The 12,042-nt window shown below is 52.9% G+C and overlaps 1 protein-coding gene across 1 annotated transcript in view; it reads right to left on the reverse strand.

Annotated features, from left to right (window-relative positions):
- Positions 1-530: 530 nt before the first annotated feature.
- CEL (carboxyl ester lipase) overlaps positions 531-12,042 on the reverse strand; it is a 25,929-nt gene continuing 14,417 nt past the window's right edge. The window contains exons 8-11 of the mRNA XM_015413978.1: positions 8,274-8,460; positions 4,156-4,359; positions 2,571-2,768; positions 531-749 (exon numbers count right to left, since the gene is read on the reverse strand). Of these exons, the coding sequence (XP_015269464.1) occupies positions 554-749; positions 2,571-2,768; positions 4,156-4,359; positions 8,274-8,460 (785 nt within the window). The 3' untranslated portion in view covers positions 531-553. The remainder of the gene's footprint in view (positions 750-2,570; positions 2,769-4,155; positions 4,360-8,273; positions 8,461-12,042) is intronic.

Consider the following 12,042-nt stretch of genomic DNA (forward strand, 5'->3'; position numbering starts at 1 on the left):
ACTTCCCCTGATGTTGCCTCCTGGCTCGGGGATTCAGAGGATTAGTGCCTCTGAATGTGGAGGATAAGAACTTCAGAAGAGCCCTGCTGGATCAGACCAATGGTCCATCTAGTCTAGCCTCCTGTCTCACACAGTGGCCAGCCAGTTCCTTTGGAGAGCCAACCACAGGGCATGGAGGCCGAGGCCTTCACCTGATGTTGCCTCCTGGCTCCGGGATTCAGAGGCTCAGCGCCTCTGACTGTGGAGCTTCCCCTCAGTCACCATGGCTAGTAGCCATTCGATAGACTTATCCTCTCTGAATCATACCCACTGTCAAAGATTGATCCTCATTTTCTAGTCCACGAGAATGTTTGCGTGACTACTACCCTGACTTTGTGTCACTCTTCAATCACAAGCGGTTTATCCACAAGCCCCAAAGAGGGTGTATCTGTAAGGTGTTGATAAATGGAGCGATCTGAGCGCAGCCGGAAGGGGACAGCTACTGCCCAGACCCTTGAGGAAACACACAAGCAGGCGGAGATTGTGCCAAATTTAATGTTTCGGACCACTGGTTCTACTCGAGCTCCGTGGTGTTCGCCGCGCTGGGAAGGCTGCGGTAGGCGACGTTCCAGAACTGCACGTAAGGCGCTCTCAGGCCCTGCTTCACCGAGTCATAGTTGATGTCCTTGTTGATGTCCAGGTAGTAGCCCTGCTGAGGATCGTAGGGGACCCAGCCAATGGGCACGGTGGATTCGCCTTTGTTGGGGTCACTAAGAAAACGGGACAAAATGAAACACGGCTGCTCAGTAGAAAGCAAGATCGGGGGGTGGGGGCGGTGTGTGAAGCAAGAAAACACCATTCCAGCTGGACCGAGCCTGCCTTGCCCCTGCCAGAAGTCCCTACAAGAAGAAGGGATTGGATTCATACCCCGCCCTTCACTACCCGAAGGCGCCCCAGAGCGGCTCACAATCTCCTTTCCCTTCCCCTCCCCACAACAGACACCCTGTGAACAGTGTTCCCTCTAAGCTGAGTTAGTGTGAGCTTGCTCACAGTTTTTAAGCCTCAGGCACACATTTTCGTCTGAGTTCAGGAAGGAGGGCTCCAGAGCAAATTGATTTATGCAGCAGCCAAATTGCTCACTCACAACGTTAATGCCAGGAGCTCACAAAGTAGAATTTTTGCTCACAGGACTCCACAGCTTAGAGGGAGCATTGCCTGTGAGGTAGGCGGGGCTGAGAGAGCTCTTTCGAGGACTGCTCCTGAGAGAACAGCTCTGAGAGAACTTGTGACTGACGCTGCAGCAAAGGGTGGCGTGGTCCAGCAGCCAGGGGCAGTTCCGATACGGAGGTCTCTCTACTGGCACCTCTGCACCGGCTGCTTCATTCTCACCAACATGGCGTAAGCCGACGGCATTCAAGATTCCTCCTGCAAGCGTTGTCTGCCTGTGGCAGGGGCAAGACAGCCATGTGGGGGCCAGTGGGGCTCAGGCATGGCCCTCCAGCCGTCTCTGGTCTTTAGGAAATGCCCACCACTGCCCCCTGCTGGTGCCAGCCCCTTTTCCCAGAAGAGAGGCATCAGAAGATTTGTTGGGTTTTTTGACAAGCCAGGAGATTCTTCCACAGACCCCACACATCTTTTCCCCTGAAAATGGGGGCTGGCCACCAGTGTTCCCTCTCAGCTGAGTTAGTGTGAGCTAGCTCACAGTTTTTTAGCCTCCGGCTCACAGGTTTTTGCCTTAGCTCAGGAAGGAGGGCTCCAGAGCAAACTAAATTTATGCAGTAGCCAAATCGCTCGCTCACAACTTTAATGCCAGTAGCTCACAAAGTAGAATTGTTGCTCACAAGGCGCCACAGCTTATGGGGAGCATTGCTGGCCACAAAAGCGCTTGCCTGTCCCACAAGAGGGAGGCTGGCAGACCTGGAAGAGGGACCAGGTGCCTTTGGCACAGGGAAAAGGTGCAGTCAAGGTGGGAGGGGGGAAAGACTGGCCCCGGAAGGACTCTGTGAAATGCCCTCGGGAAGGAAGGGGAGGTGGCCCCCCTTGGATCCGCTGCAGACATCTGTTTCTCTGTGGCTCACTGCAACTGGAGTTTCACCCTCGGCTGAAAAAGCAGGAAGCTGAAACACAAGGAAATGGGCCTGTTCCCATGGCGGTCTCTCGCCTCCCTCAGCCATGGGAAAGCTTGACCTCATTACTGAAGGGACAAGTGCAAAGGCCACTTTGAAACACCGCCCCCCCCCCTTTTGTTAAAAACACAGCATGAACATTTGGAGCCTTGCTGAGAACATGGGGGGGGGGAGAAGGGGAGTTTTTTTTAAGTGGGGGTTTCTTAGTATCATCACAGGGACCCCACCGGAGCTTGAAAAGAGAGAGGAGAAGCTACATTTGGATGTCTGTCTCCCTTCAGAGAGACTTCGTTTCCCTGGACCTCTCTCTCTGTTCAAGACGGACGGAGCCAAGTTGATTTTCAGATTGAAAAGCCAAGCTAGAGAGGGGAGCCGACTGCTCTGAGATTATACCGGAGGCCGGTAGGAACAGAAGAGGGCTGGTGCCCAGCCGGAAGAGCACCCTGAGCGAGAGAGATCTCTTACCCCGTCCTGGCAAAGTTGGTCCAGTAAGCGATCATGGCCTTGGAGACGGTCCGGTGCTGAGCCCGGTAGCCCAGGGGCGTGGCAAAGGGCTTCCCAAAGACGTACTGGAGATCGTCGGCGTGGTCCGCCCCAACCCAGCTGGGATAAACTGGCATTCGAGACGGCTGGGAGAACACGTAGCTGTAGGTCTTGCCACTCCTGAAAGCAGAGAGGGGGGAACACAGAGATGGAGAGGCAGACGGGCACAGGTGCCCATGCGAAAACTGTGTGTTGGAGAGGAGGCCCCACACAGAGGCTAAGCCAAAATGGCACAGGATCCTCCCAAGAGCTCAGTCACTCTAAAAACCACACATGCCACAGGCTGTATTTTGAACTAATGGCTGGGGGGGGGGGCAAGCATGCAAGCCAGGGGAAGACCACAGACTGCTATAAAAGTCAATGACTAACAAGAACTCCTCTAGCGGGACATCAGAGGGCTTTGAACAGGCAGGGACAGCCACCTCCCTCGTGCCCAGAAGCAACTGGCTGGAAGACGGCACGCTGGATCCCATTGGCAAAGCAAGGGCAGGACAGGGCAAGGAAGAAAGGGAGTCGGGGTTGGCTTGGAAGGGTGGCTGGCATCCTTTGAGCCAGAGGTCCCCAACCTTCTTGAGCCTGTGGGCACATTTGGCATTCTGATGCAACACGGTGGCCACAAAACAGCCTCCACAGCTTATCTTCTGTCACACAGGGAAGAGCCAATCTTCTGCTGTGGTGGCAGCTGCTACCAAAGCAACGTTTCTTAAAAAAAAAAATCTGCAGCTAATCAAGAACACGACGAAGAGATTGGATTTATACCCCACCCTTCACTACCTGAAGGAGTCTCAGAGTGGCTTACAATCCCTTTCCCTTCCCCTCCCCACAACAGACACCCTGGGAGGTAGAAGAAGAAGAAGAGGAGATTGGATTTATACCCCGCCCCTCACTACCCAAAGGTGTCTCAGAGTGGCTTACAAACTCCTTTCCCTTCCCCTCCCCACCACAGACACCCTGTGAGGTAGAAGAAGAAGAGATTGGATTTATACCCCGCACCTCACTACCTGAAGGAGTCTCAGAGTGGCTTACAATCCCTTTCCCTTCCCCTCCCCACAGCAGACATCCTGTGAGGGAGGTGGGGCTGAGAGAGCTCTCCCGAGAACTGCTCATGACAGAACAGCTCTGAAAGGACTTATGACTGACCCAAGGCCAATCCAGCGGCTGCAGTGGCCCATCAGAAGCCTTGCTGAGCCAAAGCCGTACCTGGCTACACCCACCAAAAAAACAACAACATTTGGTAGGGGCACCATGTTGGGGACCCCCGCTTTAAGCAGTACAACGTTCAGACTATATTTCAGTCAAAGCTTTCCCATTAAAGCTTTCCCAAGGGGGGGGGGGGAGTCTCAGAGTTCCTCCCCTTCAAAAGAAGCTCCCTCTTCAGAGGCTTCCTGGAGATTAGATTGTGACTGACTCTGGGGGTGCTGTGATCGGTGGGTCCCACCCAGAGGCACACAGGAAGAGTACCCCCCACACACACGCACACACCCTCAAGCCCACCGGTAGCACTCACTTGGCATTTTGGGCATGGAGTTCAAGGGCCCGCTGGGTGGGCACCAGGAATATATAATCAGTCTCCAGATCCACCACGGTCCTTTTCATGACTTCCTGGGTGACGCTGTCGCTCCACACCTGGGTGTACAGCGAGAAGGCGGCACGTGCCCCGTCTGCACCCTTCTCCATGGTCAGCCCCTGAATCACACGATACACGTCTTCCCTAAAAAAAATAAAAATGGAAAAGATTACTGGAGCTCAGGGATAGCCAATGAAGCAGATGGGCAACAGGTACAGGACAGACAAGAGACTTCTGTACTCAATAACTCTGGGATTCACGGCCAGTGGAGGTAGTGATGGCCATGGGCACAGATGGCTTTAAAAGAAGGGGTGAGGCATTCATGGAGGAGAGGTCCACCAATTGACCACTAGCCATGATGAATCTATATTCAGAGGCAGCAAACCTCTGAAGCCCAGGGCCAGGAGGCAACAGCTGAGGCCTTCATAAGAACCTCAGAAGAGAAGAAAAAGGAGGAGACTGAATTTATACCCTGTCCTTCACTACCTGAGGGAGTCTCAGAGCAGCGTACAGTCTCCTTCCCCTCCCCCTCCCCACAACAGACACCCTGTGAGGTCGGTGGGCCTGAGAGAGCTCTTTTGAGAACTGCCCTTGAGAGAACAGCTCTGAAATAACTTGTAACTGACCCAGGGTCACACCTGCAGCTGCATGGGGAGGAGTGGGGAATCAAACCTGGTTCTCCCAGATTAGAATCCCTAACCACTACACCAAACTGACCTCAAAGTTACAGCAGCAACTCTGGGACAACCACAAAGGAGACCACACAATGAAGATCTGCCACCGCGTCTGCTCCCCTTCTGTCACCCCACCCTTCCCCAGGGAGTGCGGTTAAGTAAATTACCCCACAACTAGTCCCGTTGGTTCAAAACAGCGGCATTCGACGAAGCACTTATTCCCACCACCCCCAGGAGACAACTTTGAGGAGGAGGGGTCTCACCTGACCGCAAGTTGGTCATGGTGGAAGGCAGCTGCAGGTAAGTGGGGTTGTGGGTGGTCACGCCGATCTCAATGGAACCTGCCCACTTGTCCACCATCTTGTCAATGCGCACCTGGAAGACCTCGCCGTTGCGCAGCGGCCGGTTGCTTAAGACCACTCCGTGGTTGAAATCATCTGTGGCACTGCTCAAGTAGGAGAGACACGAGAGCTCCGTTACTGTGGTGGGGAGTGCTGTTTGCACACGGGCCTGTCAAAACAGAACTGCCCTAGGGCTGAAGCACACAGGTGTGGACTGCCAGGGCTGGCACGATGGGCACACAGACCCTCAGCGGAGGCCACGAACCTGAGTGTCACCCTCCCCGTAAACCTCCCCCTGCCATTGACGAAGCTGTTGCGTTGCCATGGAATGCCCACGAACATTCTAACCAGAGCGAAGGTGCGAGCAACCGAGCTGCTTCTGCAAGGGCAGCAAAACTTAGTTTGGCCGGCAGAGCACCTCGCACAGGACCTGCGCCAACAGGACATGTTTCCTGCTGGCAGAAGTGGAGAGAAAGAAAAGAGGGCGGGGCTGAGAGAGGGCGGCGGGCGGCGAACGCGTATATGAAGCTGCCTTATACCGGGTCAGGCATCGGCCCCATCAACGGCAGCGCTGCCCACTCAGACTGGCAGCATCTCTCCAGCGTCTCAAGCAGAGAAAGGTCCTTTCCCATCACCTACTGCCTGGTCCCTTTTAACCGGAGGTGCTGAGGACGGGAGCTGAGACCCTCTTCGTGACAAGCAGATGCTCTGCCCCTGAGCCACGGCCCCTCTCCTCCCCCGATAAAGGGCTGCAGGTCTCCAGCATAAGATATTTCTCTTAGCCGGAGGCCTTGAAGATACTGAGGATGCATACTGGGGCCGTAGAGCGGTCCGTCCCTCGTTGATGATGGCGGCCTTCTGCCCACAGTTTGGGTGGAAAAGCAGGCGCTCCGGCTCCGGGTCACTCCCAGCATCGATGGCGCGGCGCCCCACGTCTGGCGACAGGGCCCTCATGATGGCGTTGTTACGCCGGAGGCGGTCACTGTGGTTATGGTTGTGCACGATGGTGACCTTCACAGCCATGCCATAAAGGTCTACCACACCATAAACCACCAGGGGAGTCAGGTTGGTGGCCACACCTGGAAGAAAGGGGAAAGTGAACAGACGGTTACTCGTCTACAACGATGGGCCAAGTAACGCCTGTGTGGCCCAAAGATACCAACTGGGCACACAAGGCCTGTAGATTCCTGTCCTCTCCCAAGTGTCCGTTTGCTATGGCTTCTAGCCTATATCATCTTCATCTTTCATCACAAAGACCACAATCTTGTCCTCCTTTCATAAGAACATAAGAAGAGCCCTGCTGGATCAGACCAGTGGTCCATCTAGTCCAGCATCCTGCCTCACACAGTGGCCCTCCAGTTCCTCTGGAGGTCCAGCAACAGGGTATAGAGGCCGAGGCCTTCACAAGAGCATCAGAAGAGCCCCGCTGGATCAGACCGGCAGTCCATCTAGTCCAGCATCCTGCCTCGCACAGGGCCCAACCAGTTCCTCTGGAGGGCCAACAACAGGGCATGGAGGCCGAGGCCTTCATAAGAACCTCAGAAGGGAAGAAAAAGGAGGAGACTGAATTTCTACCCTGTCCTTCACTACCTGAGGGAGTCTCAGAGCAGCGTACAGTCTCCTTCCCCTCCCCCTCCCCACAACAGACACCCTGTGAGGTCGGTGGGCCTGAGAGAGCTCTTTTGAGAACTGCCCTTGAGAGAACAGCTCTGAAATAACTTGTAACTGACCCAGGGTCACACCTGCAGCTGCATGTGGAGGAGTGGGGTATCAAACCCAGTTCTCCCGGATTAGAATCCGCGTTTCTAACCACTACACAAAACTGCCTTAGTGCCTCTGAATGTGGAGGATAAGAACATCAGAAGAGCCCTGCTGGATCAGACCAGGGGTCCATATAATCCGGCATCCTGTCTCACACAGGGGCCCCCCAACAGGGCATGGAGGCTGAGGCCTTCCCTTGGTTCTGGGATTCTGAGACTTCGTGCCTCTGGATAGGGCATGGAGGCCGAGGCCTTCCCTCGGTTCTGGGATTCTGAGGCTTCGTGCCTCTGGATGTGGAAGTTCCCCTCGGTCACCAGGGCTAGTAAACTTATCCACCATGAATCTCTCTAATCCTTTTCTGCAGCTTTGCACAGCCGACAGATGCTGCCTACGGAAATTAGATACCCAGAGTCAGGGTACCCCTTCCAGAGGCAGGAGTTCTTCTTGGCCTTTGTTCAGTTCAGAACTCCAGCCAGGCTACGTATAAGCAGAGCTCTTTTTGTAGAAAAAGCCCAGCAGGAACCCATTAGCATAATAGGCCACACCCAGCAGCAGAAACTCATTAGCATGTTAGGCCACACCCCTGACAGCACAGCTCATTAGCATAATAGGCCACACCCCCGTGCCTTCCCTTGGCTCGCCCGGGCACCGCGTGGCTGCAGGGAGCCCAGGCAAGCCAGCCCTTGGACAGGTCAGGGAAGGCACGGGGAGGCATTTAAATGCCTCCCCGATCCTTCCAGGGCACCCCTTGGCCTGCCCACCTTGCAGTCGCCGGGGGGGTCGCTCTCCAGGCCTTTCCTCTGTAGCCACGCACGCGCAAAGGTTTTGGCTGTAGTGGGCGTGGCCAGCTCTGAAGCCAGCCGGAACTCCATTCCTGTGCATCCCTGCCCAAAAATAGTCCTGCGTATAAGGAAACTTAACTATAGTTTGTCAAACTGTGGTTTACACATGGCTGCCAGAGCGGACACGACAAGGGGAGTGATACGAGATTGCTGATCAGACCCAGCCCAGTGACACTGCCTCCGGGGGGGGGGGGCCCTAGGGGCTGGCGTCCCTGAAGCCCCAGGTTGCTCAATGTACGCCTGGGAGCTCAGACTGTCAGCACGTAATGTCAGGTTAAGTCTCATCTACTGCGTTTTGATCCCACTCTTCTTCCAAGGAACCCAGGCTGGCGAACTTGCTCGCTGAATAAGCCAGCTTCCAAAAGGTGGACTGCAACTCAGCTTCTTGAAACCTGGCTTAGTTCCTCCTCCGGTCCTGCAAACCGATCTTTCCTCCTTACGCTGTGATCTTCACCAGGGGGCGGTTGAGGGCCGGCATGTCGAGCGAGGCAAAGAAGTGCCCGTCCATGTTGTTCACGCCGGCGATGTAGTCAATGTCCGCGGCGTTGGCAAAGAGCTTGTCGGGGGTGTCGGGGATGAAGTCTCCGTCGACCACCGGGGTTAAGGCCAGGTAGTGGACCAGGGGATCTGCAGGGAGAGGAGAGGAGGCCAGAGGGGCCTGAGCCAAGGAGCGAGGCAGGAAGGCATTCTGCCTCACGCGCACGCCTTGCCAGTCCTCAACAGTGCACAGCCAAACGGGAGTGCAGGTATCTCCTTTTCAAAAAAGGGTCACAAAGAAATTCCGTATTGGGGAATCTTCTTCTCTTGGAGACCAGAGAAAGAGCCTCAGCGCTCATTGGAAGGACTAAAGAGTTCTGTGGTTGTTGTTTTTTTTAATTTGGAATTTGGGTTGGTCGGGCTGGGATGGAACCAGAAATATGGGGACAGGAGGAGGAGGATCAAGCTTTGGACAGGAACGGGTTCTTTACCCCTTCTTTTGCTGTTACAGCGATAACCTCACTTCCCTGGTCCTTGGCTAAAATAGCTTCACCCCCTCATCTGGTGTGGACTTTCCCCCCAAGCATTTGAGTGACGCTGAGAGCCACCCCACTAGAGTTACCGGGACCCTCCTGGCCACCGGCAGTGTTCCCTCTAAGCTGAGCTAGTGTGAGCTGGCTCACAGTTTTTTAGCCTCCGGCTCACACATTTTTGTCTTCGCTCTGGAAGGATGGCTCCAGAGCAGACTAATCTATGCAGTAGCCAAGTCGCTCGCTCACCACTTTAATGCCCGTAGCACCCAAAGTGGAATTTTTGCTCACAGGACTCCACAGCTTAGAGGAGGGGGCATTGGTGGGGAGTAGGCGGGGTCGGGTTGCCAGATACAGGTTGGGAATCCCCTGGAGATTTTAGGGTGGAGCCTGGGGAGGACGGGGACCTCAGCTAGGTGCAGTGGCCATAGAGTCCGCCAAGTCTCCCTCTGAGCTGTGGAGTCTTGTGAGCAAAAAATTCTGCTTTGTGAGCTACGGGCATTAAAGTGGTGAGCGAGCGGTCTGGCTGCTGCATAAATTACTTTGCACTGGAGCCCTCCTTCCTGAGCGAAGGCAAAAATGTGTGAGGTGGAGGCTGAAAAACTGTGAGCTGGCTCACACTCACTCAGCTTAGAGGGAACACTGGGGTCCAGCCTCCAAAGCAGCCATTTCCTCCGGGGAACTTGATCTCTCTAGTCTGGAGATGAGGTATAATTCCAGGGGATCCCCAGGCCCCAACTGGAGGCTAGCACAAAACGACAGATAGGAAGCTGTCATGAACAAGCGCTCTATAATAATACACAGTGCAGAAATAACAAAACAGATGTGATGATAATCCACAAAAAAGTCCTTAGTGGACAGGAGATGAATGAACCCTCAAAGATATAAGCTGCAAGGCGAGTAGAAAAATGGTTGACGAAAATCCCCGGAGTCAAGTTCCGTTTCGAAGAAACCTCCTCTGAACAACATCAGTTCTTCTGGATGACATCAGACATATAACACGGAGTTTTGTCTAATCTCATCGGTAGCAATCATTCCAACCTGATAGGATAATGATCCTGATCCATGATCTATGGGATTTCTCTCAAAGCGGGCAGGCTCAATGAAAAGGTGCCTTTGAGAGAAGTCCCATAGATCATGGATCAGGATCATTATCCTATCAGGTTGGAATGATTGCTACCGATGAGATTAGACAAAACTCCGTGTTATATGTCTGATGTCATCCAGAAGAACTGATGTTGTTCAGAGGAGGTTTCTTCGAAACGGAACTTGACTCCGGGGATTTTCGTCAACCATTTTTCTACTCGCCTTGCAGCTTATATCTTTGAGGATTCATTCATCTCCTGTCCACTAAGGACTTTTTTGTGGATTATCATCACATCTGTTTTGTTATTTCTGCACTGTGTATTATTGGGGGCACCCTGCATCAAAAATGGCTGGACGTTTAGCCAAATGTTCTGGTGAGTTCAAAAGCTTGCCTAACATTTCACATCATTTCACTGCCCTTTAATAACACAGATTACGTGGATTTCAGTTCTCGACATCTTAACACCAATGAGGCTGATGCCAAGTGAGATCCAAAGCAGCCATTTCCTCCGGGGAACTTGATCTCTCTAGTCTGGAGATGAGGTATAATTCCAGGGGATCCCCAGGCCCCAACTGGAGGCTAGCACAAAACGACAGATAGGAAGCGGTCATGAACAAGCGCTCTATAATAATACACAGTGCAGAAATAACAAAACAGATGTGATGATAATCCACAAAAAAGTCCTTAGTGGACAGGAGATGAATGAACCCTCAAAGATATAAGCTGCAAGGCGAGTAGAAAAATGGTTGACGAAAATCCCCGGAGTCAAGTTCCGTTTCGAAGAAACCTCCTCTGAACAACATCAGTTCTTCTGGATGACATCAGACATATAACACGGAGTTTTGTCTAATCTCATCGGTAGCAATCATTCCAACCTGATAGGATAATGATCCTGATCCATGATCTATGGGATTTCTCTCAAAGCGGGCAGGCTCAATGAAAAGGTGCCTTTGAGAGAAGTCCCATAGATCATGGAACAGGAAGGATCATTATCCTTCGTCAACCATTTTTCTACTCGCCTTGCAGCCTGTATCTCTGAGGAGTCATTCATCTTCTATCCACTAAGGACATTTTTGGTGGATTATTATCACATCTGTTTTGTTATTTCCTGATATTTTTGCACTGTGTATTATTATAGAGCGCTTGTTCATGACAGCTTCCTATGTGTCGTTTTGTGCTATTTTCGGGGCTGTGGCCTTCTATTGTTTGCCCCAACTGGATGCTGGCATCACAATGCCCCCCACTTTCCTCTTCCCTCTCCAAAAAAACAAACAATTTATCTAGCTTGACAGGAAAGACGAGTAACAGGAGCGATCTTTGGAGTTTGCCGAAGACCCAGGAGGGCCCCACTGCTAGTCCTGTGCTCAGGGGTGGAGCAGATCTGGGGCCTGCCCCTGCGGTAAGAGGGCAATTGGGGAGTCCAGTGCACGCGCTGGGTGTCAGCTATGCTGCCATGGGGGTTGGGGAGTTCGTTCTGTGTCTTGGTAATTGCTATTGCATTCCTATCTCTGCTGTTCTGCCTGTGCTGAAATGCTTATCTCTACAGATGTGCAGGAGGAGGATGTATTGTCTGGAAGTCTCCTGTGTACCGTGAGAGACTAATGCTTCCCAGCTTTCGCCACCTAACGGTTTCCTAGCTGGTCCCGCGCGCGGGAGGGTAGCTAATTGGCCCATGCCATGGGGGGTGCATACTAATGCCCTATCAGTGGTGGCGAACCTATGGCATGGGTGCCAGAGGTGGCACTGAGAGCCTTCTCTGTGGGCACGCGTGCCATCACCCCAGCCAGGCCTAGACCATCATTAAAGTGTCGAATTCTCTGCCAAATAATTTTAAGTAAATGAAAGCATTTGGGATTGCTTTCCTTACTTTGTTTGGATGATCTTAAGTTAATGTATGAGTTGTTTTTTCTAAAGTAAAACCTCAGTATTCAGGTTAATTGCCGTGTTGGCACTTTGCGATAAATAAGTGGGTTTTGGGTCGCAGTTTGGGCACTCGGTCTCTAAAAGGTTCGCCATCACTGCCCTATATCCTATTATGTTCAATGGGTTACCACCATTCTTAACAGTGCCTGTGTTACTGCATCTATAGCTTTGCAATAAAAGTATAACCGTTCC

The sequence above is a fragment of the Gekko japonicus genome, unplaced genomic scaffold (assembly GCF_001447785.1).
Source record: "Gekko japonicus isolate JY-2015 unplaced genomic scaffold, Gekko_japonicus_V1.1 scaffold2029, whole genome shotgun sequence".
Classification (NCBI taxonomy): domain Eukaryota; kingdom Metazoa; phylum Chordata; class Lepidosauria; order Squamata; family Gekkonidae; genus Gekko; species Gekko japonicus.